The sequence below is a fragment of the Salvelinus sp. IW2-2015 genome, linkage group LG4q.1:29 (genome assembly GCF_002910315.2).
Source record: "Salvelinus sp. IW2-2015 linkage group LG4q.1:29, ASM291031v2, whole genome shotgun sequence".
Classification (NCBI taxonomy): Eukaryota; Metazoa; Chordata; class Actinopteri; order Salmoniformes; family Salmonidae; genus Salvelinus; species Salvelinus sp. IW2-2015.
Window position 1 is genome coordinate 11,488,501 of NC_036842.1, and position 16,223 is coordinate 11,504,723.

At 47.1% G+C, this 16,223-nt stretch overlaps 1 protein-coding gene across 1 annotated transcript in view; it reads right to left on the minus strand.

The window, feature by feature from the left end:
* LOC111962835 (melanopsin-B-like) overlaps positions 1-16,223 on the minus strand; it is a 43,420-nt gene that overhangs the window by 17,730 nt on the left and 9,467 nt on the right. The window contains exons 2-5 of the mRNA XM_023986167.1: positions 5,152-5,285; positions 4,731-4,934; positions 4,357-4,528; positions 2,817-2,978 (exon numbers count right to left, since the gene is read on the minus strand). Coding sequence (XP_023841935.1) covers positions 2,817-2,978; positions 4,357-4,528; positions 4,731-4,934; positions 5,152-5,285 — 672 coding nt within the window. The remainder of the gene's footprint in view (positions 1-2,816; positions 2,979-4,356; positions 4,529-4,730; positions 4,935-5,151; positions 5,286-16,223) is intronic.

The following is a 16,223-nucleotide window of genomic DNA, read 5'->3' on the forward strand; positions in this document are numbered from 1 at the left end:
TTCACACAGTTATATCCTATCTATATTGTCCTTTTGCTCGTTTGAAGACTGCTGCCGTAGCCTCGAGGGTTGCTCTGCCGTAGCCTCAAGGTTTTGTCTGCGTTAGCCTTCAGGGGTTGTCTGCCGTAGCCCTCAGGGTTGTCCTAGCCGTAGCCTCAGGGTTGTTCTGCCGTAGCCTCAGGATTTCTTGCCGTAAGCCTCAGGTTGTCTGCGTAGCCTTCAGGGGGTTGTCTGCCGTAGCCTCAGGGTTGTCTGCCGTAGCCTCAGGTGTTCTGCGTTGCCTCCAGGGTTGTCTGCCGTAGCCTCCCAGGGTTGTCTGCCGTGAGCCTCAGGGTTGTCCTTGCGTCAGCCTCAGGGTTGTCTGCCGTAGACTCAGGGTTGTCTGCCGGTAGCCTCAGGTTGTCTGCCGTACGACTCAGGGCTGTCTGCCGTAGCCCTTCAGGTTTTCTATGCCGTAGCCCTCAGGGTTGTCTTGCCGTCGCCTTCAGGTTGTCTGCCGTAGCCTCAGGCATTGTCTGCGTAGCCTCAGGGTTTGCTCTGCCGTAGGACTCAGGGTTGTCTGCCGTAGCCTCGAGGGTTGTCGCCGTTAGACTTCAGGGTTGTCTTTGCCGTAGCCTCAGGGTTGTCTGCCGCTAGCCTCAGGGTTGTCTGCCGTAGCCTCAGGTTGTCTGCCGTAGCTCCAGGGTTTGTTCTTGCCGTAGCCTCATGGGTTGTTCTGCCGTTAGCCTCAGGGTTGTCGTGCCGTAGCCCTCAGGTTGGTCTTGCCCGTAGCCTCAGGTGTCTGCGATAGTCCTCAGGGTTGTCTGCCGGTTAGCCTCAGGGTTGTCTGCCGTAGCCTCAGTGTTGTCGCCCGGTAGCCTCAGGGTTGTTCTTGCCCGTAGCCTTCAGGGTTGTCTGCCGTAGGCCTCAAAGGTTGGTCTGGCCGTTAGCCTGCAAAAGGTTGGTCTTGCCGTTAGCCTCAGGGTTGTCTGCCGTTAGCCTCAGGATTGTCTGCCGTTAGCCTCAGGGTTTGTCTGCCGTAGGCCTCAGTCGTTGTCTGCCGTAGCCTCAGGGTTGGTTCTGCAATAGCCTCGAGGGTTGTCTTGCCGTAGCCCTCAGGGTTGTCTGCCGTTAGACTCAGGGTTGTCTGCCGTGCCTCTAGTGTTGTCTTGCCGTAGCTCTCAGGGTTGTCTGCCGTAGCCTCAGGGTTGTATGTTCTGCCGGAGCCTCAGGGTTGTCTGCGTAGCCTCAGGGTTGTCTGCCGATAGCCTCAGGGTTGTCTGCCGTAGCCTCAGGGTTGCTCGGCCGGTAGCCGTCAGGTTGTCGGCCGTAGCACTCAGGTTTGGCTCTGCCGTAGCCCTCACGGGTTCGTCTGCCGTAGCCTCAGGGTTGTCTGCCGTAGCCTCAGGTTGTCTTGCCGTAGCCTCAGGCTTGCTCTGCCGGTAGCCTCAGGGGTTGTCTGGCCGTAGCCTCAGGGTTGTCTGCCGTAGCCTCAGGGTTGTCTGCCGTAGCCTCAGGGTTGTCTGCCGTAGCCTCAGGGTTGTCTGCCGTAGCCTCAGGGTTGTCTGCGATAGTCCTGTGCGCGGTAGCCCTATACTTTAGTTTAGCTCCAACCTCAGTGTTAATCCAGGGCTTTTGATTGGGTAAGCTTCAAACCTTAACTGTGGGGACAACGTCGCTTATGCATTTCCTAATGAAGCTGGTGATGGAGGTGGTTAGCTCATTGACGTAATTAAGTAATTCCTTTTTGAGATTCTGCTTGCAGACAGGAAGCAGGAGTACGGAGTCAATATCTGATTTGCCGAATGGTGGACAAGAGAGGGCCTTGTATGCTTGCTTGTGGGTAGAATAACAGTGGTCTAGGACTTTATCGCCGCTAGTGGTGCGGGAGACGTGTTGATGGAAGTTGGGCATCACAGTGGTGGAGTCTTAAGGACATGGAATTAATATCACCCATAACCAGAAAAGCAGCTTCTGGATGTTTTCCTGCTTGGTTATACTGTAACCTCGTACAGTTTATTAAGTGCCAGCTTGTTATTTTTCTTGTCCTGAGGTGGAATGCATACAACGGTCATGAGAACAGCTGAAAACTCCCTCGGGAGGTTAAACGGTCGGCATTTGACCATCAGGTATTCCAAGACGGGTGAACAATGGGCCAGCACACCAGTCGAGTCAGCACACCAGTTGTTGTTGATAAATAGGCAAACCCCTCCCCCCTCGATTTCCCTGACTCCTCTTCCTGTCGGCACGGTAAATGGAGAATCCATCGAGTTGGATAGCCATGGGGGGTGTCCGAGAGCCATGTTTCAGAAAAGCAGAGAACCCTTGGTAGCAAATCCGCGTTTGGAGGTTATCTTATTATCAAGTGACTGTACATTGGCCAGTAGAATGGGCGGAAGAGGTGGCCAGTTCACCCTTCACCTTAATCTCTCCAGGATCGCCCCTCTTGCCTCTGTAACGTCAGCGTTTCCTCTTGGCCCGTAAATTGGGTCGGAATTAGAGAAAGAGCCAGGGTAGATGAGTTGAAGTTGAAGCCGGAATTGAGGTAAGTAACTGCAGATCTGATGTTCAAAAGTTCTTGTCGGTCGTAAGAAATGAACAAATTAAGTAAAAATTAACAACAAAAGAATCACAAAATAGCAAAGTTGGATTGCCGCTTGCAAAACGGCCACCATCCAGTACAGCGCCATCTTTCATCAGATACCCCCGTCCATGTAATCATATTCATAATTATTGAAAAACAGGCAAAACTGATCCTAGATCAGCCCTCCTACTGAGACGCTTTGTGAATAGGGGAACTGAACCCCATTCAAATTCATATGTAACACCATAGTTACCCAGCCCAGGCGATGAGGGTGACGCAGGCGTAGGGAGACCAGGACATCACATACACGATGATGACTACAAAGGCAATCTTGGCCAGCTTCCACTCAGTCTTGATGGACTGCTGCTGGATCAGGGTGGACTTCCTTACCTGACTGCCCAGCTTCTCCATGTCTCTGTGGGCATCGGAGAGGGGATGTTCGGGGTGTCAGAGGAAGATAGACAACAAAAGGGCACCATCATCTGGATCTGTATTTTGATGGTGTGTGTGTATGCGTGCTTGTGTGCGTGCGTGTGTGTGTATATATAAGTACAGTATACAGTTGAAGTCGGAAGTTTACATACACCTTAGTCAAATACATTTAAACTCAGTTTCTCACAATTCCTGACATTTAATCCGAGTAAAGATTCCCTGTCTTTAACTTCCTGACTGATGTCTTGAGATGTTATTTCAATATATCCACATAGTTTTCCATCCTCATGATGCCATCTATTTTGTGAAGTGCACCAGTCCCTCCTGCAGCAAAGCACCCCCACAACATGATGCTGCCACACCCGTGCTTCACGGTTGGGATGATGTTCTTTGGCTTGCAAGCCTCCCCCTTTTTCCTCCAAACATAAGGATGATCATTATGGCCAACAGTTCTATTTTTGTTTCATCAGACCAGAGGACATTTCTCCAAAAAGTGTGATATTTGTCCCCATGTGCAGTTGCAAACCAGTCTGGCTTTTTTAATGGCGGTTTTGGAGCAGTGGCAACTTCCTTGCTAAGCGGCCTTTCAGATTATGTCGATATAGGACTCGTTTTACTGTGGATATAGATACTTTTGTACCCGTTTCCTCCAGCATCTTCACAAGGTCCTTTGCTGTTGTTCTGGGATTGATTTGCACTTTTCGCACCAAAGTACGTTCATCTCTAGGAGACAGAACGCGTCTCCTTCCTGAGCGGTATGACGGCTGCGTGGTCCCATGGTGTTTATACTTGCGTACTATTGTTTGTACAGATGAACGTGGTACCTTTAGCTGTTTGGAAATTGCTCCCAAGGATGAACCAGACCTGCGGAGGTCTACATTTTTTTCTGAGGTCTTGGCTGATTTCTTTTGGTTTCCCCATGATGTCAAGCAAAGAGGCACTGAGTTTGAAGGTAGGCCTTGAAATACATCCACAGGTACACCTCCCATTGACTCAAATTATGTAAATTAGCCCATCAGAAGCTAAAGCCATGACATAATTTTCTGGAATTTCCCAAGCTGTTCAAAGGCACAGTCAACTTAGTGTATGTAAACTTCTGACCCACTGGAATTGTGATACAGTGAATTATAAGTGAAGTAATCTGTCTGGAAACAATTGTTGGAAAAATTACTTGTGTCATGCACAAAGTAGATGTCCTAACCGACTTGCCAAAACTATAGTTTGTTAACAAGAAATTTGTGGAGTGGTTAAAAAACTAGTTTAATTGACTCCAACCTAAGTGTATGTAAACCTCCGACTTCAACTGTATGTCTATGTGTGTATGCACACAGAGGCATGGCTGTGTGAATGTACCAACTCACCTACTACCGGTGCGTATGGCCAGGAACATGCATAGGTAGCAGTAAGAGATGATGCCCAGAGGGATGAAGAACACAAAGACGCATAGCATTAGAGTGTAGCTCCTATTGGCTGGTGTGGAGGTCACATAATCCCACGTACAGGATGTCATCAGGCCCTCCGGGATATAGGAACCTGGATAGGAACAATGGTTTAGATTGAAAGATAAGATAAAAGGTTGCTAGCCTGGTCCCAGATCTGTTTGGGCTCTTGCCAACTCCATTGGTGTCATTGTCTAGCAAAACATGGCATGACAATTCCATAAGGAGTTGGCAAGAGAGTAGAAACAGTCAGAAAACTGGCACCCAAAAGGACGGTGTTAGTGGAGGGAACTCACTCCAGCCCAGGAGAGGCGCCAGGCTCCAAGCCAACGAGTAGAGCCAGACCATGACGATGACGACGGAGGTGCGGCGTTTAGAGGTCCAGTGCAGGGCCTGCAGGGGCTTGGTGATGACTATGTAGCGGTCAATGGAGATAGCCAGCAGATTGATCATGGAGGTGATTCCAAATAAGGCCCCACAGAAGGCGTACATCTTACAGCCTGAACATAAATCATTTCACAGAGACAGATAACAGACGTTTTACAATCTGAGTAATCTCAGAGATGGAATTTCCACAGAATAACTTTGATGAGTATTTTTTGTTCAGTGTGTACAGCATAATTCATCTCAAAATACCAAAGTAGCTGAAGCTTTCAATTATGACAATTGATCTGATGCGGTTATTTTACCAACTTTATGGAATGAAGGTAAAAGTACCTGTTTCTCCAAACACCCACTCCTTGTAGAGACAGTTGACAAAGAAGATGGGGGACTGTGTGATGGCCATGAGGAAGTCACTCACTGCCAGGTTCATGATGAAATAGTTGGGAGGAGTCCGAAGCTTCTTGTTACTGAAATATAGAACAAATATACATATGCAGTGTTTGTTTAAAAAATGTTTTAGTCATTGTTATTAGTTTACAGCTCATTTAAGCTTTTACCTTTCACTTTATCACTAAAGCTTAATCATTATCAAAGAATAGTTTCTATCCAGATAATGAGATAAAGATCAGGTCAGAAGGCAACGATGCGATGCTGTACTTTCACGTTAGTTAAAAGTGAAAACACTGGAATTACCCTGTCTCAGGATAGTAGGTTGGTGGTTGAAGATATCCCTCTAGTGGTGTGGGGTCTGTGCTTTGGCAAAGTGGGTGTGGTTATATCCTGCCTGTTTGGCCCTGTCCGGGGGTATCACCAGACGGGGCCACAGTGTCTCCCGACCCCTCCTGTCTCAGCCTACAGTATTTATGCTATAGTTTATGTGTCGGGGGACTAGGGTCAGTCTGTTATAGCTGGAGTATTTCTCCTGTCTTATCCGGTGTCCTGTGTGAATTTAAGTATGCTCTCTCTAATTCTCTCTTTCTCTCTTTCTATCGCTTTCTCTCTCTTTCTCTCGGAGGACCTGAGCCCTAGGACCATGCCTCAGGACTACCTGGCATGATGACTCCTTGCTGTCCCCAGTCCACCTGGCCGTGCTGCTGCTCCAGTTTCAACTGTTCTGCCTGTGGCTTTGGAACCCTGACCTGTTCACTGGACGTGCTACCTTGTCCCAGACCTGCTGTTTTCAACTCTCTAGAGACAGCAGGAGCGGTAGAGATACTCTGAATGATCGGCTATGAAAAGCCAACTGACATTTACTCCTGAGGTGCTGACCTGTTGCACCCCTGTCTCTTATACACATCTAGATGTGTATAAGAGACAGGCACTGCATTTTGCTTTGTGTTTGTGCTTGTGTTTCCCAATAAGCAATATAGTTTTGTTTTGACTGTGTTGTAATTTGGTTTATCCTGATTGATTGGATGTTCTGGTCCTGAGGCTTCAGTGTGTTAGTAGAACAGGTTTGTGAACTCAGCCCCAGGACAAGCTGGATGAGGGGACTCTTTTCTTTGCTCAGCTCTTGGCATTGCAGGGCTTGGTAGTGATATGAGAGGGGGTCACTGTATTTTAGATGTTTCCAAAACTTAATTGCTCTTTTTTGAATTTTTATTATTAGTGGATATTTGCCTAATTCTGCCCTGCATGCATTGATTGTAGTTTTCCTCTGAACATGTAGGATAATCTTACAGAACTCTGCATGCAGGGTTTCAATGGGGTGTTTGTCCCATTTGATGAAATCATGTTTTGCAAGTGGACCCCACACCTCGCTGCCATAAAGTGCAATTGGTTCAATGACATATTCAATTAGTTTTAGCCAAATTTTAATAGGCATTTCAATTTGAATTTGCTTTTTAATGGCGTAGAATGCCCTGCGTGCTTTCTCAGTTCATTCACTGCCTCATTAAGGTGTCCATTTGAGCTTATTTTTAAACCTAAGTAATTGTAGTGTTTGCAGTACTCTATATATTTTGTACCAATTGAGAACTTTGGTCTAATTCCCTGAGATCTGGATCTTCTCTGGAAAATCATTATTTTAGTATTTTTGGGGTTTACTGCCAGGGCCCAGGTCTGGCAGTACTGCTCTATCAGGTCCAGGTTCTGCTGTAGGCCATGTGCTGTGGGTGACAGCAGGCATAGGTCATCTGCGAAGAGTAGGCATTTAACCTCTGAATTGTGGAGACTAAAACCAGGGGCTGAGGATTTTTCTAGAATAGTGGCCAATTCGTTGATGTAAATAAGGAAGAGTGCAGGGCTCAGATTACAACCCTGACGAAGGCCCCGCCCCTGGTTAAAGAATTMTGTTATTTTCTTGACAATTTTAATGCTGCACGTATTGCCAGTATACATTGATTTAATTATGTCATATGTTTTACCCCCTACACCACTTTCAATAACTTTGTAGAACAGTCCTGTATGCCAAATAGAATCAAATGCTTTTTGGAAGTCGATAAAGCAAGCGTATATTTTGGTATTATTTTGGTGGACATATGAATCTATTTATCTATCATGTTTATTCATCTATCTCTCTCTCTCTCCTCCCCCTGACCTGTTCACCGGATGTGCTACCTGTCCCAGACCTGCTGTTTTCAACTCTCTAGAGACAGCAGGAGCGGTAGAGATACTCTGAATGATCGGCTATGAAAAGCCAACTGACATTTACTCCTGAGGTGCTGACCTGTTGCACCCTCTACAACCACTGTGATTATTATTTGGCCATGCTGGTCATCTATGACCATTTGAACATCCTGGCCATGTTCTGTTATAATCTCCACCCGGCACAGCCAGAAGAGGACTGGCCACCCCTCATAGCCTGGTTCCTCTCTAGGTTTCTTTCTAGGTTCCGGCCTTTCTAGGGAGTTTTTCCTAGCCACCGTGCTTCTACACCTGCATTGCTTGCTGTTTGGGGTTTTAGGCTGGGTTTCTGTACAGCACTTTGTGACATCAGCTGATGTTTTATAACTTTATAAATTCATTTCATTGATTTATTGATACTCTCACTTTGCTAGCTACCTCTCCGAAACCAACGTTTCCCACTTTCTGCCAACCATTGTAATTCAGGATGTAGAGTCTGTTATTTTGATTACAGTTTCCCATTAACCTCACCACAAATACAATTAGGCATAAGTGATGTTCAGCGATCAGCCATCACCTGCTGACAGCCAGCCCCCTCCTCCTCCCTACCAGACCAATCCCTCGCGCTCTCGACTTGCCTCGCTCAGAGTCCATGCATTCACTATTATCCCGTCCTAGCAGCATGGGTCATCCCCTACCTAGAAATACCTCCCATTTTCCACGAATCTAGACAGGCTCACAGCATGAGGGGAAATCAGACCGGTCAGCCCAATACAAATACAGAGGGTCAATCAAAGAGAGTATTTCAAGAAATGTCCCATGGCATGAAAAAGATTCCCTGATTTGGCTTGAGAATGTTTGAATGGGTGAGTGAGTGCCCTCAGCCCTCTGCCCTCTACCCTCCCCACTGTGAACATGGCCTTATTTTGTACAAATCAAAGAGGAGATGTGATCCAATCATCTCAATGGTCTCCAGCCATCTCTCTCACAAAGGAACCCACGGCCTGTCGGTCAATCACACGTTACTAACAGAGAGGACTTTGGTGTTTGGTGTTTAGAAAAGTAATAATGCTGTCAAGCCTACTCCTGCTCCCTCCCTCCGGCGCTCGACGTCGCCGGTCTACTAACCACCGGCCATGGCAACCCACATTGCGCACACCTGGTAACCATCATTGCGCACACCTGCTCCCTATTGTTAAGCACACCTGGACTTCATCACCAAACTGATTACTCTCCCTTCCTATAGCCCTCACCAACCTCAGTCATCAGGCAGTATTGGTTCTGTTATCATGTCCAGACACTGCGCTTGTTTTGTAACGCGTCGGGTTTGTTATTATTAAACTCACCAGCTGCAGCTGCTTCTTGACTCCTTGCATCTTCGTTACAGAATACTGCCTCAGAAATTATGGAAGCAGCAGATAATTACACTATCTTCCAGACGGTCGAGGAACAGGGTCATCTAGTCCACCAACACCTTGACTACAGTGCTCTCTCTATTTTTTCCTATCAGACGGGAGCCCCCACTACCTAGAGGTCCAAGGTTGCCCCAATCATTTCCCTGCTGTAGAGTAGGCTACGGCCGCCTGGGAGAGAGGAGAGAAGGAACTGGGTTCCTGTGAGAGGTTCTGTTCAGGGCGGTCTTCGACCATCCTCCAGAGGGCAGAGAGGGAGGTGAGCGACTTTTCCAACTCCGGCAGGGTGCCCAGACTGCTGCAGTGTATGCCATCACCTTTCGGACTGTGGCAGCCTTCAGCTGATGGAATGAGCCGGCTCTCCAAACTCTATTCCGGAGTTGACTGCACGAAGAGGTCCAGACGGAGTTGGGATGACAACATATCCTTGGATGCTCTCATAGCGATGGCCATCCGTCTGGATAACCTTCTTCGGGAGCGTCGGTGTCCCCCTTGCCACTCACCTCCCTCCTCTGAGGCAGAGCCTGAACCCATGGAGGTAGGGGCCACACACCTCTATGCGGCAGAGTGGCATCGCCGGAGACAGCTGGGGCTCTGTCCCTATTCCGACCAGGAGGAGCACCAGCTTCAGTGGTGTCCAGTGCGTCCTAACCCTGGGTCCACTAGAGCAGAGGGGTGACCCCGTGACCTTCCGTCTCCCAAGGTAGAGTATTACATTATCATCGTTTTCCGCCAAACCATTTCTGGTTCCCTAGCTGGCTGTCCCTCAAGTGTTGTCTCTACAACTCTAGTGGACTCTGGTGCCGCGGGGAACTTTATCGACCAGGCCCTCGCCTCCCCCCTGAACTTAACCTCATACCTGCTCTCCTCTCCTTTTCCTATCCAAGCGCTGGATATGCGACCATTGGGATCCGGCACAATTACTCACATCACAACACCACTCACCCTCACCGTGGGTCCCAAGCACCATGAAAGCCTTCCCTTCTTCATCATCACCACACCCGTACACAAAGTCATCCTCGGCCTCCCGTGGCTCCAACTCCAAAACTCCACCATCTCCTGGTCAAAGATGAGAATCACCGCATGGGGACCAGAATGCCGGCGGATCTACTTTCCTGCACCCTGTGGTTCCACGTTGGTGGAGAATCCTGTGGGTGTCCTCCAGCCCATCAAGCGGTCCTCCCATATCGTTTGCTCTGTGTTTTGGGACGTAGATGTGGACATCCGCCAGGCTCTGGAGAGAGAACCCGCTCCTGCCACCTGCCCTCCAGAGCGCATCTACGTCCCCAATGGGTTGAGTTATCGGCTGTTGACCTGGGCATTCACAAAACCCCTGCCGCTGGACACCCAGGTATCACCCGCACCATCCAATCCCTCTTCAATAAATACTGGTGGCCCACCTTGGCGCAGGACGCCGCCCACTATGTCAACTCATGTTCGGTATGTACTTAATCCAAATCTCCCTGGCACACTCCAGCAGGTAAACTACTTCCCGTTCCGGTGTCTCAGCGGCGTTGGTCACATCTGTCCATAGACTTTGTAACGGATCTCCCACTTAGCGGGATTTCTTATAAGCGTCCGGATTAGTGTTCCGCTCCATGAAAGTGGCAGCGCTTGCCTTTGGCTCAGTGCGGATGTTGTTTGTAATCCACAGCTTTCGGTTGGGATATGTAGTTACAGTCACTGTGGGGATGACGTCGTCGATGCACTTATTAATGAAGCCAGTGACTGATGTGGTAAACTCATCAATGCCAACAGATGAATCCCGGAATATATTCCAGTCTGTGCTAGCAAAACAGTCCTGTAGCTTAGCATCCGCTTTATTGGACCACTTTCATACTGAGCGTGTCACTGGTACTTTCCTGTTTGAGTCAGGAGGATAGAGTTATGGTCTGATTTTTCATCTCTAGTTGCACAGGTGACATGCATGTAGAAATGAGGTAAGACTGAGTTCAGTTTTCCTGCATTAAAATCACAAGCGACTAGGAGCGCCGCCTTTGGATGAGCATTTTCTGTTTGCTTATGGCCTTATACACACCTCATTGAGTCTGGTCTTAGTGCCAGCAATGGTTTAGACAGCTATGAAAAATATAGCTGACAAGTCTCTCTGTAAATAGTATGGTCTACAGCTTATCATGAAGTATTCTAACTCAGGCGAGCAGAACCTTGAGACTTAATATTAGAGATCGCACACTAGCTGTTGCTGACAGACATCCACCATTCTTACCTACCGATGCATAGAAAAACCAGATGGCTGACATTTCACGTGCTCCTAACTTTTTTACTTATTTTGGACATAATGTTGCTGCTACTGTCTCTTATGACCGAAAATAACTCCTGAACATTATAACAGCGATTACTCACCACGGACTGGCAGAAGCTTTTTTTTCCATTAACAAGTCCGACGAGCCCGAAGTGAAGGACATACTGCTTTCCCGGGAACAGGCCCAAATCCCCGTCATTTGTGTGAAGAGAAGACGGAGAAAAAGAGGACGGAGGTCGGGCTGACTTTGAGAATTCGTAGGCGATTGAATAAACCCCCCACTGCCTTCCCTTCTACTAGCTAACATGCAATCATTGGACAATAAAATCCACAACCTACGAGGAAGATTATACTACCAACGGGACATTCAAAACGGAAATATCTTATGCTTCACGGAGTCGTGGCTGAACGACGACATTATCAACATACAGCTGGCTGGTTATACGCTGTGTCGGCAGGATAGAACAGTGGCGTCTGGTAAGACAAGGAGGGTGGACTATGTATATTTGTAAACAACAGCTGGTGTTCAATATCTAAGGAAGTCTCAAGGTTTTGCTCGCCTGAGGTAGAGTATCTCATGATTAGGTAGATAGTGTAGTCTACATCTTGAGTTTTCATATTTTTTTTTGTAGCTGTCTACATACCAACGCAGACCGATGCTGGCACTAAAACCATACTCAATGAGCTGTATTCCGCCATGAGCAAACAGGAAAACGCTCATCCAGAGGCGGCGATCCTAGTGGCCAGAGGACTGTCACGCCCTGACCTTAGAGATCCTTTTTATGTCTCTATTTTGGTTGGTCAGGGCGTGAGTTGGGGTGGGCATTCTATGTTGTGTTCTATGTTGTCTAGTTCTATGTGTTTGGCCGGGTGTGGTTCTCAATCAGAGGCAGCTGTCTATCGATGTCTCTGATTGAGAACCATACTTAGGTAGCCTTTTCCCACCTGTGTTTGTGGGTAGTTGTTTTCTGTTTTGTGTGTATTACCTGACAGAACTGTTTCGTTTTCGTTCTTCCTCGTTGTTATTTTGTATAGTGTTCAGTTTTGATTAAATTTATAACATGAACACTTTGGTCGTTTTGGTCACCTTCTTCCCAGGACGATCGTTACAAGGACTTCAATGCAGGCAAACTTAAATCCGTTTTACCAAATTTCAATCAGCATAGACCACCTTTACTCCACACACAGAGACACGTACAAAGCTCTCCCTCGCCCTCCATTTGGCAAATCTGACCATAATTCTATCCTCCTGATTCCTGCTTACAAGTAAAAATGAAAGCAGGAAGCACCAGTGACTGGGTCAATAAAAGTGGTCAGATGAAGCAGATGCTAAGCTACAGAACTGTTTTGCTAGAAAATGTTCCAGGATTCTTCCGATGACATTGAGGAGTACACCACATCAGTCATTGGCTTCATCAATAAGTGCATCGATGACGTCATCCCCACAGTGGCTATGTACATACCCCAACCAGAAGCCATGGATTACAGGCAACAGCCGCACTCAGCTAAAGGGTAGAGCTTCCTCTTTAAAGGAGCAGGACTTTAACGCGGAAGCTTATAAGAAATCCCGCTATGCCCTTCCAACCATCAAACCGGTAAAGCGTCAATACAGGACTAAGATTGAATCGTACTACACCGGCTCTGACGCTCGTCGGATGTGGCAGGGCTTCCAAACCATACAGACTACAAATGGAAGCACAGCCGACAGCTGACCAGTGACACAAGCCTACCAGATGAGCTAAAGTACTTCTATGCTCGCTTCGAGGCAAGCAACAATGAAACATGCATGAGAGCACCAGCTGTTCCGGACGACTGTGTGATCACGCTCTCCACAGCAGATGTGAGTAAGACCTTTAAACAGGTCAATATTCAGACGGATTACCAGGACGTGTATTGCGAGCATGCGCTGACCATCTGGCAGTGTCTTCACTGACATTTTCAACCTCTCCCTGTCCGAGTCTATAATACCAACATGTTTTAAGCAGACCACCACTGTCCCTGTTCCCAAGAACACTAAGGTAACCTGCCTAAAATGTCTACAGACCCTTAGCACTCACGTCTGTAGCCATGAAGTGCTTTGAAAAGCTGGTCATGGCTCACATCAACACCATTATCTCAGAAACCCTATACCCACTCCAATTTGCATACCGCCCTAACAGATCCACAGATGATGCCATCTCGATTGCACTCCACACTGCCCTTTCCCAACTGGACAAAAGGAACACCTACAATTGAAGTCGGAAGTTTACATACACTTAGGTTGGAGTCATTAAAACTCATTTTTCAACCACTTCACAAATTTCTTGTTAACAAACTATAGTTCTGGCAAGTCGGTTAGGACATCTACTTTGTGCATGAAACAAGTAATTTTTCCAACAATTGTTTACAGACAGATTATTTGACTTATAAGTCACTGTATCACAATTCCAGTGGGTCAGAAGTTCACATACACTAAGTTGACTGTGCCTTTAAACAGCTTGGAAAATTCCAGAAAATGATGTCATGGCTTTAGAAGCTTCTGACAGGCTAATTGACATCACTTGAGTCAATTGGAGGTGTACCTGTGGATGTATTTCAAGGCCTACCTTCAAACTCAGTGCCTCTTTGCTTGACATCATGGGAAAACCAAAATAAATCAGCCAAGAATAATTGTAGACCTCCGCAAGTCTGGTTCATCCTTGGAAGCAATTTCCAAATGCCTGATGGTACCACGTTCATCTGTACAAACAATAGTATGCAAGTATAAACACCATGGGACTACGCAGCCATCAGACCGCTTAGGAAGGAGAGGCGTTCTGTCTCCTAGAGATGAACGTACTTTGGTGCGAAAAGTGCAAATCAATCCCAGAACAACAGCAAAGGACCTTGTGAAGATGCTGGAGGAAACAGGTACAAAAGTATCTATATCCACAGTAAAACGAGTCCTATGTCGACATAATCTGAAAGGCCGCTCAGCAAGGAAGAAGCAACTGCTCCAAAACCACCATTAAAAAAAGCCAGACTATGGTTTGCAACTGCACATGGGGACAAAGATCGTACTTTTTGGAGAAATGTCCTCTGGTCTGATGAAACAAAAATAGAACTGTTTGGCCATAATGATCATCCTTATGTTTGGAGGGAAAAGGGGGAGGCTTGCAAGCTGAAGAACACCATCCCAACCGTACAGCATCATGTTGTGGGGGTGCTTTGCTGCAGGAGGGGATGGTGCACCTCACAAAATAGATGGCATCATGAGGGAAGAAAATTATGTGGATATATTGAAGCGACATCTCAAGACATCAGTCAGGAAGTTAAAGCTTGGTCGCAAATGGGTCTTCCAAATGGACAATGACCCCAAGCATACTTCCAAAGTTGTGGCAAAATGGCTTAAGGACAACAAAGTCAAGGTATTGGAATGGCCATCACAAAGCCCTGACCTCAATTCTATAGAAAATGTGTGGACAGAACTGAAAAAGTGTGTGCGTGCAAGGAGGCCTGCAAACCTGACTCAGTTACACAAGCTCTGTCAGGAGGAATGGGCCAAAATTCACCCAACTTATTGTGGGAAGCTTGTGGAAGGCTACCCGTAACGTTTGATCCAAGTTAAACAATTTAAAGGCAATGCTACCAAATACTAATTGAGTGTATGTAAACTTCTGACCCACTGGGAATGTGATGAAAGAAATAAAAGCTGAAATAAATCATTCTCTCTACTATTATTCTGACATTTCACATTCTCCAAATAAAGTGGTGATCCTAACTGACCTGACAATTTTGCTAAGATTAAATGTCAGGAATTGCGAAAAACTTTGTTTAAATGCTTTTGGCTAAGGTGTATGCAAACTTCCGACTTCAACTGTATGTGAGAATGCTATTCATTGACTTCAGCTCAGCGTTCAACACCATACTGCACTCAAAGCTCATCAATAAGCTAAGGACCCTGGGACTAAACACCTCCCTCTGCAACTGGATCCTGGACTTCCTGATGTGCCAGCCCCCAGGTGGTAAGGGTAGGTAACATCACATCCGCCACGCTGATCCTCAACACAGGGGCCCCTCGGGTGTGTGCTCAGTCCCCTCCTGTACTTCATGTTCCCTCATGACTGCACAATTTCAACACCATCATTAAGTTTGCCGATGACACAACAGTGGTAGGCCTGATCACCGACAACGACGAGTCAGCCTGTAGGGAGGTCAGAGACCTGGCCGTGTGGTACCAGGACAACAACCTCTCTCTCAACGTGATCAAGACAAAGGAGATGATTGTGGACTACAGGAAAAGGAGGACCGAGCACCCCCCCATTCTCATCGACAGGGCTGTAGGGGACTAGGTTGAGAGCTTCAGGTTCCTTGGTGTCCACATCACCAACAAACTGTCATGGTCCAAACACACCAAGACAGTCGTGAAGAGGGCACGACAAAACCTATTCCCCCTCAGGAGACTGAAAAGATTTGGCATGGGTCCTCAGATCCTCAAAAGGTTCTTCTACAGCTGCACCATCGAGAGCATCCTGACTGGTTGCATCACTGCTTGGTATGGCAACTGCTCGGCCTCCGACCACAAGGCACTACAGAGGGTAGTGCGAACGGCCCAGTACATCACTGGGGCCAAGCTTCCTGCCATCCATGACCTCTATACCAGGCGGTGTCAGAGGAAGGCCCTCAAAATTGTCAAAGACTCCAGCCACCATAGTCATAGACTGTTCTCTCTGCTACCACACAGCAAGCGGTACTGGAGCTCCAAGTCTAGGTCCAAGAGGCTTCTAAACAGCTTCTACTCCCAAACCATAAGACTCCTGAACACCTAATCAAATGGCTACCCAGACTATTTGCATTGCCACCCCCCACCCTCCCCCTCTTTTACACCGCTACTACTCTCTGTCATCATCTATGCATAGTCACTTTAATAACTCTACCTACATGTACATATTACCTCAACTAACCAGTGCCCCTGCACATTGACTCTGTACTGGTATCTCCTGTATATAGTCTCGCTATTGTTATTTTACTGCTGCTCCTAATTTACTTGATACTTTTATTTCTTATCCGTATTTTTTTTAAACTGTATTGTTGGTTAGGGGCTCGTAAGTAAGCATTTCACTGTTGTATTCAGAGCATGTGATTAATACGATTTGATAGATATATTGTCCTTGTTCAGCCAGACAGTATATTACAGTTCTTCAGGT